The sequence below is a fragment of the Aspergillus candidus genome, assembly GCF_002847045.1.
Source record: "Aspergillus candidus strain CBS 102.13 unplaced genomic scaffold BDW47scaffold_94, whole genome shotgun sequence".
Lineage (NCBI taxonomy): Eukaryota > Fungi > Ascomycota > Eurotiomycetes > Eurotiales > Aspergillaceae > Aspergillus > Aspergillus candidus.
The window spans coordinates 1-15,642 of NW_020194099.1; the positions used below are offsets into that span (position 1 = coordinate 1).

Sequence of the window (15,642 nt, forward strand, 5' to 3'; positions counted from 1 at the left end):
AAAAAAAAAAAAAAAAAAAAGAGAAGACAGCAATTTTCAACCATGCAAGCGATGCACCCCAACCCAGCCCTATATGAACCCGAGATCGACCAGCGCAGTAAGCTCCGAGCGAGAAAGAAACAGGCCGGTTAATACCGACACAAGAGCAAAGCGAGAAGATACCAAACACAGAAAGAAGCAGAAGAAGAAAGAGGAGGAGATCAAGAGCTCGTATCGCCCTTCGCACGAGCATGCTTATAGCGATACCCCTGTCTCTTCCTCCCCAGCTCATCCTCCGCACCCTTCAAATCGCCAATTTCCTTCTCGCCCCAAGTCCACATCAGCGCGCGCGCCATCTTCTCGCGCTCCTTGAGGAGCAGATCGACTCGGCGCTCCCACTCCTTCTCGCGCTTCTCGACGGACCGCGCAATGCGCTGGTCTAGTGTCGTGGCGGTTTCGTCTTTGGCTGCTATGACGGATGTGAGGCGCTCGACTTCGGCGCGGAGGGAGCGGAGCTCGGGGTCTTGGGTGGACCGACGCGGGCGCTGCTGGGTGGTGTCGAGCGAGGCTTGGAGGCGAGATTCGCGCTGTTCGGCGGCGGAGAGGAGGGCGCGGAGTTTGCGGGTTGATTCGGCGTGGGAGGTGCGGAGGGTGGAGATGGCGGTCTTGTGGGCGACGTGTAGGCTTTTGATTTGTGCTTGGTGGGAGTCTTCTTGGGCGGTTGGTGGTGGTGCTCGGGTGGTGGGTGGGGAGGGCGGGGGGCTGAGCTGCTGTGGTTTTGTTTCTGCTTGGAGCTGCTCGATTGTGTCGAGGGCGTCGGAGTGCTCTTCTCGGACGCGGTTGAGTTCGTTTTGGGTTGAGTCGAGCTTGGTCTTGAGGTCTTCGTTGCGTTTTGTGAGACGGGTGTTTTCGCCTTCGATGGAGTTGATGAGGGTTTGCGATTCGGTGAGCTGCTCTTGTGACCGCGATAGTTGGATCTCGAGCGTCTTTTGCGTTGCGGAGGCGTCTTTCAGTTGAGCACGGAGTTTGGCTAGCTCGTCGAGGAGATGCTGCGTGTCGTTCTCCTTCGGTGCTGGTTCTTTGCCTTTGGGAAGGGAGTCGGGCGAGCGCGCGGGCGGCGGTCCGCCCAGATCTTTGATTAGTTCCAGAATCTCGGTGTAGGTGTTGCCGCCGTTGTCCAGCGGGAGGTCGGCGGCCACGGCCTTGAGGGCATTTTCGTGGGCGGTGACCTGCGACTGCGCGCGACTCAAGTCCGCCTCGAGGGTACTGTTCATCTCCTCCAGCGGGCGATTCTTAATTTCAAGCGAGGAGATCCGCTCCTCGAGGGATTGGTATTTGCGAGTCGCTTGAGTGGCTTCCGCGCCGAGTTTCTCGATTTCTTCGAGGTGGGTATCAACCCGGGCCTGGAGCCGGTCGATCTCGGTGTCCTTGTCTTGGAGTTGCTGCTCGGTTGCGGCCGCCATCTCTTTCAGCTTCTGGGCCGTCTCGTCAAAGGCCTCATCCCGCTTTTTCAGCTGGGCCTGCGAAAGATCGAGCTGCTGACGCAGATACGCAATGGTCTCGAGCCTCTCTGCGCTCAGCTCGGGCTCCGAGTTGCGACTCTGGAGCTCTTTTTGCATGTCGCTGATCTGGGTTTGAAGAGCGCCGAGATCCGATGCATTCATAGACGACTGCCGGAAGAAATTGTCTTTATCTTCGTTCTGTCGCTGTAACAATCGGAGCTGATCCCGTAGGACCGTCTCGTCATTGTGCTTGGCATGCAGTTCGTCAATGGTGGCCGTTTTCTTCTGTAGCTCTGCCTGTAGCTGGCTGATCTGATCCTTCACCGAAGTCGTCTCCTGAGTCTGTGCGAGCAGTCTCGCGAGCTGTGCATCCCGTTCTTCAAGTGCTCGCTGGAGTTCGGCAATCTGTCGACGCAGGCTCTCGTAATCATCCGCGTCGCTAATTCTCGAGGGTACGCGCTGCCTCCGCACGGACGGCGTCTGTGCCATGTCAAGCTCATCGTCTGGATCCTCTTCGATGTTCTCCAGGTGTGTTATATCCCTGCCTATACTATTCCGACGCAGAAGGTGAGACGGGGTCGACATGTCCACCGGCGGGCCGAATTCGCTGTACTCGCCCAGTTCCTGATCCTCCTCCACCGCAGGCTGATGCAGCTGAGAGGAATGCTGTTGATCCTCGGGTCGCTGCTCCTGCGGGAGTGTCGGCTCCTGGGGTTCCTGTTCCTCGGTGGGCGCAACGTCTTCCCCGTCTTCCTCCCCAAACTCGACCTGACTCCCATGTTCCCGAGTATCGTCGTCCATGAAATATTTGTCCATATTGGCGGTGAAGTCCTCCGGACCACCCACCTCAGACAGACGATCCTCCTCATGGGGCAACTTCAGCTCTCCCAGCGCGTCCTCATCATCTCCCGGTTTTGCGCCCGGCAGTCGGTTGAAGTCCACCGTGTACTCCGCCAAGCGTCTGTCGAGGGTATTATCCATGGCGCGATGGTCGGGGGATGATGCGCGGGATGACCCCGGGGACGGCCCGTTCTCGAGGCGCAATTCTTCCTCGTCGTCGGTGTGGCCCGCGAGGAGGTCGTCGATCGGGGTGTTTCCACGGTCGGGTGATTGCAGGGGATCTTGTTCTGGATGACCTGGGGGCGAGGATGGCATGAAGAGGGGCGTGGCCAGCGTCGATGCGCCGACCGTGTCGTGGGATGTGGTGTCCATGATCGAATGCAGGGATAGACACAGGGGGTGTTACACGAAGCAAGGCGACATAATCCGTGGGTGGGGGAAAGGTGCGGTGAGATGAGAAGCGGGTTTAACAGATGAATAACAATAGGCGGAATAGACAACTGGCGATCTGGAGTCTCGGGGCGATCATGGAATGCGATCAGTGACAGGAATAGAGTCAAGTCGGGGAAACGCGAGATGGTTGGCCGGCCTTGTGGCCTCAGGCGGTGCTTGTTTACTAGGTTCCCGATCTAGTTTAGCGCGGTTGCTACGATGATCTAAGCATCTCGTGCATGTTATGCAGTCTCTCTTTACATTCAATAGTCCTATCTTTCAGACAAAAGATGATTAGGTTATAGATCGATAGAGCATTAAGATCCCAATTTAGCAAGTTATCCCCATTAACTCCTTGAAATGATGTCCAGTCACGCCGTAATCGAGTTACCCAAATTACAGTATCTTTCAAGTGTGGATCCATATTCGTCCAATAATGTTGATTCCAAAGCACACCGCCTTTGGGACAATTTCCAGAATTTCAAGGTTCTTATCAGTGTTACCGCCAAAAAAATATCAAATAAAAAAAAAAGTGACGGGCGAACAATCCAACCTGCTGCTTCTCCCCACCAACACCCTCCAATTCGTTCGCACGAACGTTTCTCAATCATGCCTCCCACCATGTCAAAAAAGCGCAAGGTCCTGGATGGCCTGAAAGGCAAGACCGGGAACCCCAAGAAGAAGTTCAGAAAGCAGCGTCAATACCACAGCAGCTCCGATGAGGCCTCCGACGACGACCAAGCCGATTTTCAAGCCGTCAACCTCGCCGATTCCGATGACGAGGTCGAAGTGAAGCCGAAGGCGATCAAGGACAAGAAGCAGAAGCCGACGACAAAGACGGCAGCGGCAGCGACACCTCCGATCAAGTCTGCCATGAAGCCCACGAAGCAGACCGCGAAGGAGGACAGCGACGAGAGTTCCGCCGTCGAGGAGGACGATGAGCCCGACTTGGATGACCTTGTTCATGACGACGATGACGACGAAGAAGAAATCTCAGGCTCGGAGCAGGAGGACGAAGACGATGCGGATCAAACCTCGGGTCGCAGGACGGTCTCGAAGCGCAACGATCCCACGGCGTTCTCGACCTCCATGGCCAAGATCCTGTCCACCAAGCTGCCGACGGCCGCGCGCGCCGACCCCGTCTTGTCGCGCAGCAGGACCCTCGAGCAGTCCCGGAGCGAGCATGCGGACGAGAAGCTCGATCTGCAGGCGCGGGCGAAAATGCGCGCCGAGAAGCGTGAAGACATGGATCGCGGTCGCGTGCGCGATGTCCTGGGCATCAAGCGGGGTGCGGCCGGTCCGGTCGCCGAGGAGGAGAAGCGTCTCCGCAAGGTGGCCCAGCGGGGTGTGATTAAGCTGTTCAATGCGGTCCGCGCTGCGCAGGTTCGCGGAGAGGAAGCCGCCCGGCTCGAGCGGAAGAAGGGCACCGTGGGTATGGGTGAGCGGGAAAAGACCGTCAATGAAGTCAGCAAGCAAGGCTTCTTGGAGCTCATCAGTGGAAAGAAGGGGAAACCGTTGAACATCGAGGAGGCCTGAACGAGGCTCTGGTTCTGGTTCTGGTTCTTGAGGTGGGCATGTTACGGGCGTTGGGGAGAAAAAATGGCTTGATGTGATTTGTATCTTACTTTCGATTCCTACTCGTTTACTTCATGTAATTTTTGGATAAATGATAAAACCGTACATTATTTACAGGTGGTGGTCTCAGATCGATAGGAATGGAGATCGGAAATACCAGTATTATACTCAGCGGCCTAATGGTTCCCCAGTGTACCCTCATATCATACAGTTCTCTCCCCCGCTACAAACCTGCGGGGCGCTGCAAAGTGTGCTCCCAAAGATCGGGATCTTTTTTTAGTCGTGGTCATGCTGCGTTCTCTAAGTCTTCGGCGCAAAGTCGCTTGCTTGCATATTCCTCGTCATGGAAGGCAGTCGGACCACTAAGCCGTCCAGATCCTTGTTCATCACCACCTGGCATCCAAGGCGGGACGTCTCCGTCAAACCGAATGCCAGATCCAGCATGTCGTTCTCGTCATCGGAGGGCTCCTCCATCTTGTCAAACATGTCCGGGTCTTCCACGATAACATGGCACGTCGAACAGGCGCATGAGCCACCGCACGCTCCTACCGTCCCAGACTTGTCAGTACCCAGTCTCACCACTTTCAGATAAACACAGAAATCCAAAGTCATGCTCACCTTCCATCTCCAGGTCGTTGGCCTGCGCGATATCCAACAGATTGTCCCCCTCGGCGACTTGGAACTCGTACTTCTCGTTGTCCTTGTCAACAAAGGTAACATTGATTCTAAACCAGTCAGTATCCTCAACAGAATCCACCCGCGATCGACCACACTCACTCCTCCCCGGCCTTGGGCGGGGTGATATGGCCGTGCTGTACTCCGGCCGTGGCGGAGAAACTCCGACGAGCCGACTCCAGCCTTTGCCACTGCCCCCTCCCCCGTGCGACCACGTTCGACCTCGTGAGCGTCAATGGCGATGTCGTGGAATTCACAATCTGAGGTTTTTGTGGAGAAAGACTAAGGAATCTCTGGGAGTCAATGCGACAGATACCCTTGCCGGAGACGGACTTGGGGACGGCATGACGCAGACCCCGGCCGGCTTCTTTCCAGAACATGATGGGAAAATAAACTCTCAAAAAGGTTGAAAATGCGATCAAGGAGAAATGTAATATTAAGCGAATAAAAAGGGGAGGGAGACGAGAGAGACTGAGTTGTCTTTTCAAGACAGAAGGAGAGGGACGTAAGAAAATCAGATGGAATAAAATCAAATGAAAAAGCCGAGAGTTTATTCGCTGGCGGCTCCAGAGTCACGGGTTATTCTCCCCATCGCTTTCTTTTCAACCTCACTTTCTCTTCTCTCTTGTATTTCTCTTCCCCTCTTCCCCCCCCCACTCCCCACTTGTTCCCCTCGATCATTGTTTTGATTGATTTCGAATCATGTCGTCCTCGCGGGAAGGTATCAACCCTCTGCGTCCCTACTATATCCCCCCGTCACTGGGTCTGGATACGACCAATGGCTCCTCCCCTCCCGAGGCGTCATCAACCCAGGTTTTTGGCAGCTCTGCCCGCGACTTGTTGCCGGACCTCGACTATTCGGACTACCTGGAAAGCTCGCCGTCGGTCTCCAGCTGGCTCCGCGATGGTCTGGACAGCTCCATCAGACGCTATTTGAGTACATTGACCGGTCAACCGTTGGATGTTGCCAAAACCATTCTTCAAACCTATGTCGCCCCCGATGCGTTGGACGGGCAAGGTCCCCGAGAGTCGCACCGGAGACACCCGTCGACCCCTGCTAGTGATTCTTATGAAGATGAGGAGGTATGTGAAAGCGCAGTATCTTGGAAGTGGTGATCTTTCGGAGGTTGCTAACGTGCGGTCGCTTGTACCAGGAATACATTTCCTCTGATGACGAGAGCAATTATTTCACCTCGTCGGCCCCCGCGGTGGCTTCGCCGTCCACGCCACGGTCGAAAAAGTCGCGACGTCAGATCACCGATCGGAGCGGCTACATTCCGTCTTCGAACTCGTCTCGACATGCCTTGGCCGTCAAAAATCCGGACTCGCTCATGGATGTGCTCTCCCAGCTGTGGACCAACAGTGGCCCCACGTCGCCGTGGAAAGCGGCCAACACGACCTTCATTTACTCGCTCCTCCTGCCGACCCTGAACACCTTCATTCGCAGTCTCCTGTCGGCCATTGTCGGCTTACCCGAAGAGGACGTGACGGCCTCCGTGGCGGCGGACATTCTGACGTCAAGCTCTCCGGTTGCGACCCTGATCCTGTCGTTCATCTCCACTTCTCTGTCAGCCATTGTGCTGGCCCCGATCGACACGGCGCGCACGTTCCTCATCTTGACGCCGGCCACTCACGGACCCCGCTCGCTCCTGCGCGCCATCCGCCAGATCCCGACGCCCAACTGCACGATCCCCGCCCACCTCGTGCCCATCACCATCCTCCATTCGAGCTTGCCGAACCTCATCTCCAACACGATCCCCCTGTTCCTCAAGTCCTACCTGTCCATCGATCCCGTCATCAATCCGTCCATGTGGAGCCTGTTCTCGTTCCTCGGCTCTAGCTTCGAGATGGCCGTCCGATTTCCGCTGGAGACCGTGCTGCGTCGGGCGCAGATCGCTACGTACACCTCTCCCAGCCTCCGGCAGCAGTCGATAGGAGGTCTGGAAGCGGCCAAGAGCCCGACGACCGCATCTCCGGGCACCTCCTCCGCGGTCGAGACTATTGTCCCAACGCCCCAGACCTACCGCGGCGTCGTGGGCACCATGTGGGGTATTGTCTATGAAGAAGGGGTGGAGCCGATGTCCGCTGAGGCCGAACAGGCCCAGCGAGCGCTCAACAAGCCGCTCCTGCTCCGGCGACGACAAGGCCAGGGCCTTCGGGGCCTCTACCGGGGCTGGCGCATCGGCATGTGGGGCATCGTTGGCGTCTGGGGAGCCAACCTGCTGGGCAGTGCCGGCGGAGCGGACGACGAGGTGATGGTCAGCGGTGGTCGATTCTAAATGACATATGAGTCGATCGTTGAATGGGCACTGTCCCAGCAAAGTACAGTTTACTACACTTCCCTTCTCACTGCATCCCTCTCCTCTCCTCTCCCTTTCTTCTCTCGTTACCACACAACCCTCACCAATTTCGTGACGGCCGTTATGGAGTTCTTCTTTTTGACTCGACTTGACATATGACGGAAGCGGGCATGGCGTTGATCTTTCACTCGTTCTTTCTCATCATTCTTTCATGTGGGCGTGTTTTCGTCCTGTAGATAATCCATAATATTGGGAGGTGTTTCTTCATTTTTTTTTCTAGCTTTTGTTCGGGTTTATATTAACGGCGATATACCATTCATACATACCATTCTTCTTATATCATTATACCTATCTGTTCTGATACAGAGACTCGCGTTTCATCTATGGGGGAAATCTACACGCAGCTTAATAGTCTTGTCATAGCTGCGCTGGTCTAGCTTTTCTCAGCTTGGGATCTAGACTCAGTAAATAGTTCTGTGGTTCCTATATATCTGTTAAATCAAAGCAGAGACAAGTCTACAACCATACATAATCAATCAATCACAAGAGCATGTATGTATAGTTCACGAGTGGAGTGACTTAAATCTCCAGGACACTACAAAAACTTGATACAGTGGATAGAGAAATGAATCCCCAGAGCAATCATACATTACTCCAGAACATCCTAAATAGAAAGAAAAGAAGAAGAAAACAATGAAGAATGAAAAGGCTACTATTGCAAAATTGTACAATGAACTTGATACAGTAACATGACATGATTAACCCAAAACGCCATCCATGCCTCCCAACCCATCTAAGATATTCACGATAGCGTGCCTGAGCCTTTCCGATAACAGATTCATATATCCATCCATATCATAAATCAATCCAGACAAGACGACAGACACCGAATCGGATCTAATGATCTAGTTTTTCTCAATTGCATTTCTTTTCTTGTTTCAGTGGGTAGGTTCGGCTTTTCCGTTGTCGTCCAAATCATGAATCCATCAGAAGCGAGTAATCGAACTTTTTTTTTTTTTTTTTTTTTTGTGGTGGGTATGGCAGGGTTGATCCAGAACCCCAGGACCTGGTCAAAACCTGAAGATGAACAAAACAAGGGTCGTATAAAGTACAAACTCAGACATACGTGAGTCAGGTTTGGGTATCATCAGAACTTAAAAATGAAAAATAAACAAAGGCGGTCGAACAGGAGAAAAAGAAGAGAAAAGGAAGAAAGGGAGAGAGAAGAGTGAAGAAAAGGACGAAAAAGGGAAAAAAGAAAAGAAAAGAAAAGAAAAGAAAAGAAAAGAAAAGAAAAGAAAAGAAAAGAAAAGAAAAGAAAAAAAAGAGTTCCTTATTTGTCGGCAAAGCGCCGGTCAAAGTATCGCAGGACACCCATGACGCTGGCGGCCTCTACCTCCATGGGCCCCCGTGAGCCCTCGGCGGGGGCGACATCCCGAGGATTGGGGAGAGGGTGCAGCTTGGGTAACCAGGATGAAATCTCGTCGCTGGCTCGAGAGAAGTTGGGATGGCGGGACAAGGTGGTAAAAGCGTCCGCGCACGAGAGGGTCAAGGATGGGTTCGAGGCCCCTGCCCCGCGGGGGCCCGCGGCGGGGGCAGCGCCAATCCCACTTCGTGGAGGGTTGGCAGACTGCGAGGACTGGCAGCAGCCGCCGTCGGGACCTTTGCCACCGCAGCAGCCTGAGGGGGCGCCGCGGGAAGAGCGGGCGGCCGCCAGCGTCTTGCAGAATAGAGTGCTCTGGGGATCTGCCATGCATTGCGCGCAGGTTCCGGGCCCGTTAGCACAGGGGTTGGTGGCCTGGCTGATCGGGGGGAGAGTCACCTCGGACCGCACGTCGCCGTCCGAGGGCGGCGGCGTGAACTGCGACAGGTTCTGGATGGGGGCCAGTCGGTTGTTCTCGAACGAGCGCCGCCGCTGCTCCTCTTGGGCGGCCATCTCGGCGCAGATGCAGGGAGTGCCGTCCTGGCAGAAGCCGCAGGGGTCGACCGCGGGGGAGTCGGACGACGAGACCACGGAGACCTCGTCCGAGGGCCGGGAGGCCGCAAAGCGGGCGGTGAAATCGATCTCCATCTCCTCGGGGTCGGGCTTGACGGCGGGCTCGGGGTAGCGAGTCATCGGGATGGCACCGGTGCCGGGGCGCTTGGACAGGTCGACTCCCGGGATGGCAAAGGCGTCCTCGATGCATTGGCAGTGGACGGAGGAGCAGTCCGGGCATCCCAGCGGCACCTCGTCCGCGTCGTCGACGAAGTCCTTGTGGTGGTGTGCTGGCGGTTTCTCGCTGGCGGCGGATACAAATTCCTTGGCCGTCGACCGGGTCTGCGCGGCGGTTCGCTCCGGGCGGGCGGCGGGTGCGGCGGACGGGTCGGACAGGGAGGTGCGGAATTCCTTGACGAGGGCCTCCTTGGCACTCCGTTCAACAGAGACCTCCTTCTCCAGGGAGTGGGCGCGGTCGCGCCACCAGTTGATGTCGTTCCGGCATTGGTCGACTTCATGGGAGAGGTTGGCGATCTGCTCCTTGAGCCCGAGGACGTACATGTCGTGTTCATCTTCGATCAGCTTGATCTGATCCTCAAGCTCGTTGACGCGGGCGGCGCGGCGTTCCCGGAAGGCTCGCTGGGCAGCGCGATTCTGGGCCTTGCGTTTCGTGGGAGGCGTATCGGTGGCCGGTTTGCGCCCGGGCTTCGGACGGGGCGGGATGACCCATTCTCTCGAGGTGATCGATCCGGGCGTGCCCGGACCAGGCGAGGGTGAAACCGTCGGCTTGGCCGCAATGGCGGGCACCAACGGGGCCACCGCAGAAGCGGGGGCGATGGAGGGAGCAAGCGTGGCCATGACCCTCCGTTAACCCAGGAGAGGGAGAGCAGACGGTGAGTTGGAGAAAATAAAGAGAGAGAGAGAGAGAAAAGAAAGAAGACGGTGGGGGGTGTGGCCTGAGGCGGTGACGGTTAACCGGGCACGGTCATGTGATTATGGCGATGCAGAGATCTGTACCTGAACAGGGACAGAAGTGCCGTCGTTGTTGAGGATAATAATGATGGTACTAGTACAAGCAAGAGTGGAAGTAGCAGCAGTACTGATAGTAATTGTTTGATATAGAATCAAGTTTCAGAGTGTACTGAAGGGCGTCAGGAGAGCCTCGGCCGGAACAGCGGAAAGTGCGCGTGGTCTCCAAGAGTAAGCGAGTGGAATTGAACCACGCCAATTGGGAATCAGAGAGAGAGGGAGGCCGATTACACATCGAACAAGATATCAATCGAAGTATAATAAGAAGTATTCCCGTTGGCTGGGAAGAAGAAGGATCATACGGAAGAAAAGGAAGATAGAGAAAGAAGAAAGAGAAAGAGAGAGAGAGGGGAAAGAGGAGGAAAACGGTTAACAAAAAGCAAGGACGGATCGGATCAGATTAGATTATCGTGCGGTCTGCCCGACTTCGGAGGGAACTTTTTTGTGGTCATGTCGTCCCGCTTGGGTCCTATGTCCATGGTTCAGCCCTCGTTATCAATCAGTGATACTTTACTACATCCTAACTAGAGCATTTTTTGAACCGTCGTCCACAAATGATGTCCGCCGTCAGGGTACGGTGAGGTAAGAGAGTGATGATCCCTGGAGCCCTACGTAATGGAGAAGCCTCCATTGCCAATCACCGGATCCGATTATCCGACTTTTTGCAGATCAACCAGCATCCACGGGAAGAGAGAGAGCAAAAGACGGAAGAGGAAATGAAAAGGAAAAGTGAAATGAAATATTAATAATAATAATAAGGGAAGAAAGAAGAAAGGTGAAGAGAAAACTCTGACCAGGCAGCTCCACCTCAGATGAATCAATCAGTCGATGATCTTATCTGATCACGGATCTTCCAATGCCGAACAACGGAAATTCCGCTTTCGGCACGCCGTATAGTCGGTATGACGGGAGAGGTCGAAGTCGTGATGGTAATCATTCGGCATAGACATCGAGAAGATGATAGAGAGAAATTGTCTGCAGAATTGAAGCTGTCATGCAGAATTCGTAATGGAGCTGCACGTGAGTAGTAGAGTCACGTGGTTGTATACTCAATTCTGGACGATGGAGTATAGACGACCCTCGATATCTTCTATCCCCCCCACCAACGCATCCGCCCTCAAGCAGTCACCTCTATCTGCAGAAGGCTACGTTGTCTCTGGAGAGATATGTCTGCCAACGTTATATCGGCCGAGCTGCATGGATGACGTCGCAGACAGGTTCACGGCGGTCAAGCAGGTCATCTTCCTCATCTCTCTCCATTGACGACCACGATGAGGACGATGACCGGTGCGACGTAGACCATTCTTCTAATTTTACCACCAAATGCAATAATGCAACGCATGCTGCATGGACAACAATTCCATGACGAGAGACTGCGTCTGACAGGTCACTCTCGTCTTCATCGGTTACGTGGCATGGGAAACGGTCGATGGCTATATTGATCGTGTGTCCCGAGATCCCACGGCTCAGAGGTAGTTGTTATTTCAGTCTGATCTCTCACATCAAGCCCTAAGTAGCCATCATGAAACATCTGGATCGCATCTTAAAACACGTCCATCACAAGGATAAACACCACGAGGACCACCACCACCACCACCATCATCACGAACATCAGAAGCCCCAGTCCCAAAGTAAGTATTACCAATACATGCCCTCATTCCTCCAGAGGCGACTCTCTCTCCTGACCGGATTCTTCTTTGGGAAAAAAGGCACAACTCCAGCGGCCTCTCCGCCCGAGTCCCACCCGACGGGTCCACGGCACGTCTTTGCCCATTTCATCGTATGGACACCGCTCCTCGTGACAGGATACCGCCCGTAGCTAACCGAATCCAGATTGGAAATACGTATTCCACCACACCAGAGCAATGGGAGTTTGACATAAGCGAGGCCAAGAAGGCCCATATCGACGGCTTTGCGTTAAACATTGCCCCCCAGGACCATCACACCGACCAATCCCTCCACGCCGCCTACGATATCGCCGAGAGGCTGGGAGGTTTCTCCCTTTTCCTGTCGTTTGACTATGCGTCGGGCGGCCCATGGCCCGCCGACCGGGTGATCTCCACCATCAACACCTACAAACACCGCGCCGCCCAGTTTCGTTGGCAAGGCCGGCCCATGGTGTCCACGTTCGAAGGGCCCGGTAACGCGGGAGACTGGCCCAACATCAAGCACGCTACCGGGTGCATGTTCATCCCCGACTGGACCAGTCTGTCTCCGGGGGGTATCGGGGGTGTTTTGGACACTATCGACGGGGCCTTCAGCTGGGACGCCTGGCCCGTGGGTGCCCAGGGCATGACGACTGCCAGTGATGAGGCCTGGTCCAAGGCGATCGCCGGAAAGCCGTACATGATGCCAGTATCCCCCTGGTTCTACACCAATCTTCCTCAGTGGAACAAGAATTGGCTGTGGCGGGGGGATGATTTATGGCACGACCGGTGGAAGCAGGTTATCGACTTCCAGCCCCCTCTCGTTCAGGTCTGTGGTTCTCTTTCGTTCTTTTCTTCTATCTTTTGCCTCAGTTCTTGGAGCTTACCCAAATGTTTTCTTTGCGGTAGATCCTCAGCTGGAATGACTACGGCGAGTCCCACTATATCGGTCCAATCTACAAGGCGGGACTGCCCGAGGGGTCCTCGCGATACGTTTCCAGCTGCCCGCACGACGCCTGGCGTGTGCTACTCCCCTACTACATCGACGCCTACAAGCGGCAAGGCGGGGCCGCCGACCTGAACAACCCCCGGTATCCCGTCTCCTTCACCGAGAAGATTGTGTACTGGTACCGACGCACCCCGGGGCACTGCGGGAACTCGGACGGGACGACGGGAAACAACCCGGCCTTTGGTCAACCCGCCCTAGCGCCGTCCGAGCTGTCCCAAGACCGAGTCTTTGTGACCGTTGCGCTCGCCAAACCGAGTGAGCTCCACGTGCAAATCGGGTACGCGACGCCCACGGTGCTCCAGGCCACCCAGCCGGGCATCAACCACTTCTCGGTGCCCTTCCACGGGCAGGTGGGACCGGTCCGCTTTGTGATTGTGCGCAAGCACCGGGAGATCGCGACGGCCACGGGGCCCGCCATCACCGACGTCTGTGAGGATGGGTTGGCCAATTGGAATGCGGTGGTGGGATCCAACGAGTGATGGTATGGTTTTATGGATGCTTTGAACAGTAGATATATTAGTATCACGAGACACCCCAAATCAGACGAGTCCCTTATAAATATAGTAGCAATCCTCGACCGATCCGTCCATTCGTCATAGTGGTGTCGTAGATCGACCGGCGATCCATTCTCCACTCGTCCCTGCTGACCAGTTGGCCACATCGGGCAGGGATCTCCCCATGCCTGAGGCCGGCGTCATCCTCCCTTCTCCGCATCTTCCTCTCTTTCTCCTCTTTCTCCCTTCATCTCCACTTCATCTCTCTCACTTCATCCATCTCAGTGCAACTCTCGAATTATTACTTTATTCTATATACTCTATCACTCTCAACGCTATACCATCCCACCACCATGACCAAGAAATGCTTTTCAGAGCTCCAAACCGAGTCATGGAGGCCTCCAGTCCCTCCATTGACTCAATCACCACCCACCACCCTTCCATCGCGGTCCACTACCGAGGATACCTCTCCGGGCGCTGCCTCCTCTCCCGGTGCTGCCATCTCTCCGGGCGACTATTCCCAACCGTACTGTGATTTCATGACCAACAATCCCACCACCTTCCATGCCGTGAACAGCTTCACCAAACAGCTCGAGCAGAGCGGCTACCGCCGTCTCTCAGAGCGAGACACTTGGACAAACAGGCTGCAGCGGGGCGGAAAATACTACTGCTCGCGGAACGGAAGCTCGTTCATCGCCTTCTCCATCGGCAAGAACTACCGCACCGGGAACGGCATGGCCATCGTCGCCGGCCACATCGACGCCCTCACCGCCAAACTGAAGCCCGTCTCCAAGCTCCCCTCCAAGGCCGGCTACGCCCAGTTGGCCGTCGCCCCCTACGCGAGCGGTCTGGGCCCGACCTGGTGGGACCGGGACCTGTCCATCGGCGGCCGCGTCATCGTGCGCGACTCCGACTCCGGCATGGTCAAGTCCAAGCTGGTCAAGCTGGACTGGCCCATCGCGCGCATCCCCACCCTGGCGCAGCACTTCGGCGCCCCATCGCAGGGCCCCTTCAACAAAGAGACCCAGATGGTGCCCATCATCGGGGTCGACAACTCCGACCTCTTCCAGGCCCCCGCCGCCGCGGATGCCAGCATCAAGCCCGGGGACTCGTTCGCCTCTTCTCAACCCGAGAAGCTCGTCCGCGTCATCTGCAAGGAACTGCAGATCCACGACCCGGACACTATCCTCAGCTGGGAGCTGGAGCTGTACGACAGCCAGGCGGCGCGGCTCGGCGGCCTCGAGAAGGACCTGATCTTCGCGGGCCGCATCGACGACAAGCTCTGCTGCTACGCCGCGCAGGAAGCACTCCTGGCATCGTCCGACGACAAGGCCACCGAAACAGTCAAAATGGTCGGCATGTTCGACGACGAGGAAATCGGCAGCCAGCTGCGCCAAGGCGCCCAGTCCAACTTCATGAGCAGCGTATTCGAGCGCATCACCGAGGCAATGGCCCCATCAGCAGACTACTACGGACCCAACCTGGTCTCCCAGACCGCGGCAAACAGCTTCTTCGTCTCCTCAGACGTCATTCACGCCGTCAACCCCAACTTCCTCAACGCCTACCTCGAGAACCACTCCCCGCGCCTCAACGTCGGCGTCGCCGTCTCCGCAGACTCAAACGGCCACATGACCACCGACAGCGTCAGCTACGGCTTCATCCAGCGCGTCGCTGATAAATGCGACGCCAAACTCCAGGTCTTCCATATCCGCAATGACTCCCGCTCTGGGGGCACCATCGGCCCCATGACTAGCTCTCGTCTTGGCTTCCGCGCTATCGACGTCGGCATCCCCCAGCTGAGTATGCATAGCATTCGTGCGACCACTGGTAGTTTGGATCCGGGGCTGGGCGTCCAGCTGTTCAAGGGGTTCTTTGATCATTTTGAGGAGGTGGATCGGGAGTTTGCTGATTTGTAGTTTTTATTTTTTATTTTTTTTTCCCTTATATGGGAGGAGAGGAAGAGAGGGGAAGGGAGGAGGATAATACTATATTATATAGCTTAGCTTGGCGTATCGTTGGATATGAATGAATACGAGTATGATAGACTGACTGACATTTCATAATAAGCTATAGCTTACACTACGTGTAGAGCTAGATACATTCAATACATCTCACTCGTTCATTAACAACCGTCCCCATTCTCATCTAATTCTACTCTACGGAGTACTCTATCCTTATATTCTCGC

At 55.4% G+C, this 15,642-nt stretch overlaps 6 protein-coding genes across 6 annotated transcripts; 3 read left to right on the plus strand and 3 right to left on the minus strand.

Moving 5' to 3' along the window:
* Positions 1-44: 44 nt before the first annotated feature.
* On the minus strand, positions 45-2,819 carry BDW47DRAFT_95686 (putative spindle pole body associated protein SnaD). The gene has a single exon (XM_024820307.1). The coding sequence runs from the start codon at positions 2,691-2,693 to the stop codon at positions 201-203; it is 2,493 nt and encodes an 830-aa protein (XP_024667390.1). The 5' UTR covers positions 2,694-2,819; the 3' UTR covers positions 45-200.
* A 482-nt stretch (positions 2,820-3,301) lies between these two features.
* Positions 3,302-4,435, plus strand: BDW47DRAFT_95689 (rRNA-processing protein RRP15). Its single transcript, XM_024820309.1, has one exon. The coding sequence runs from the start codon at positions 3,363-3,365 to the stop codon at positions 4,287-4,289; it is 927 nt and encodes a 308-aa protein (XP_024667391.1). The 5' UTR covers positions 3,302-3,362; the 3' UTR covers positions 4,290-4,435.
* Position 4,436: 1 nt separating this feature from the next.
* On the minus strand, positions 4,437-5,509 carry BDW47DRAFT_95688 (ferredoxin family 2Fe-2S iron-sulfur cluster binding protein). The gene is made up of 3 exons (XM_024820308.1): positions 5,106-5,509; positions 4,947-5,053; positions 4,437-4,873 (listed from the first exon to the last, which is right to left on the minus strand). Exons 1-3 carry the CDS (start codon positions 5,381-5,383, stop codon positions 4,629-4,631), a joined length of 630 nt encoding a protein of 209 aa, XP_024667392.1. The 5' UTR covers positions 5,384-5,509; the 3' UTR covers positions 4,437-4,628.
* A 145-nt stretch (positions 5,510-5,654) lies between these two features.
* On the plus strand, positions 5,655-7,650 carry BDW47DRAFT_114032 (mitofusin complex protein UGO1). The gene is made up of 2 exons (XM_024814561.1): positions 5,655-6,086; positions 6,158-7,650. Exons 1-2 carry the CDS (start codon positions 5,706-5,708, stop codon positions 7,280-7,282), a joined length of 1,506 nt encoding a protein of 501 aa, XP_024667393.1. The 5' UTR covers positions 5,655-5,705; the 3' UTR covers positions 7,283-7,650.
* Positions 7,651-8,047: 397 nt separating this feature from the next.
* Positions 8,048-10,240, minus strand: hapX (bZIP transcription factor HapX). Its single transcript, XM_024820310.1, has one exon. The coding sequence runs from the start codon at positions 10,134-10,136 to the stop codon at positions 8,637-8,639; it is 1,500 nt and encodes a 499-aa protein (XP_024667394.1). The 5' UTR covers positions 10,137-10,240; the 3' UTR covers positions 8,048-8,636.
* Positions 10,241-11,829: 1,589 nt separating this feature from the next.
* BDW47DRAFT_121260 (glycosyl hydrolase family 71-domain-containing protein) lies at positions 11,830-15,372 on the plus strand (the record flags this gene model as incomplete). Its single annotated transcript, XM_024815598.1, has 6 exons — positions 11,830-11,938; positions 12,017-12,087; positions 12,141-12,782; positions 12,863-13,391; positions 13,631-14,025; positions 14,056-15,372. The coding sequence occupies 6 exons, from the start codon at positions 11,830-11,832 to the stop codon at positions 15,370-15,372; spliced, it is 3,063 nt and encodes a 1,020-aa protein (XP_024667395.1).
* Positions 15,373-15,642: the final 270 nt, after the last annotated feature.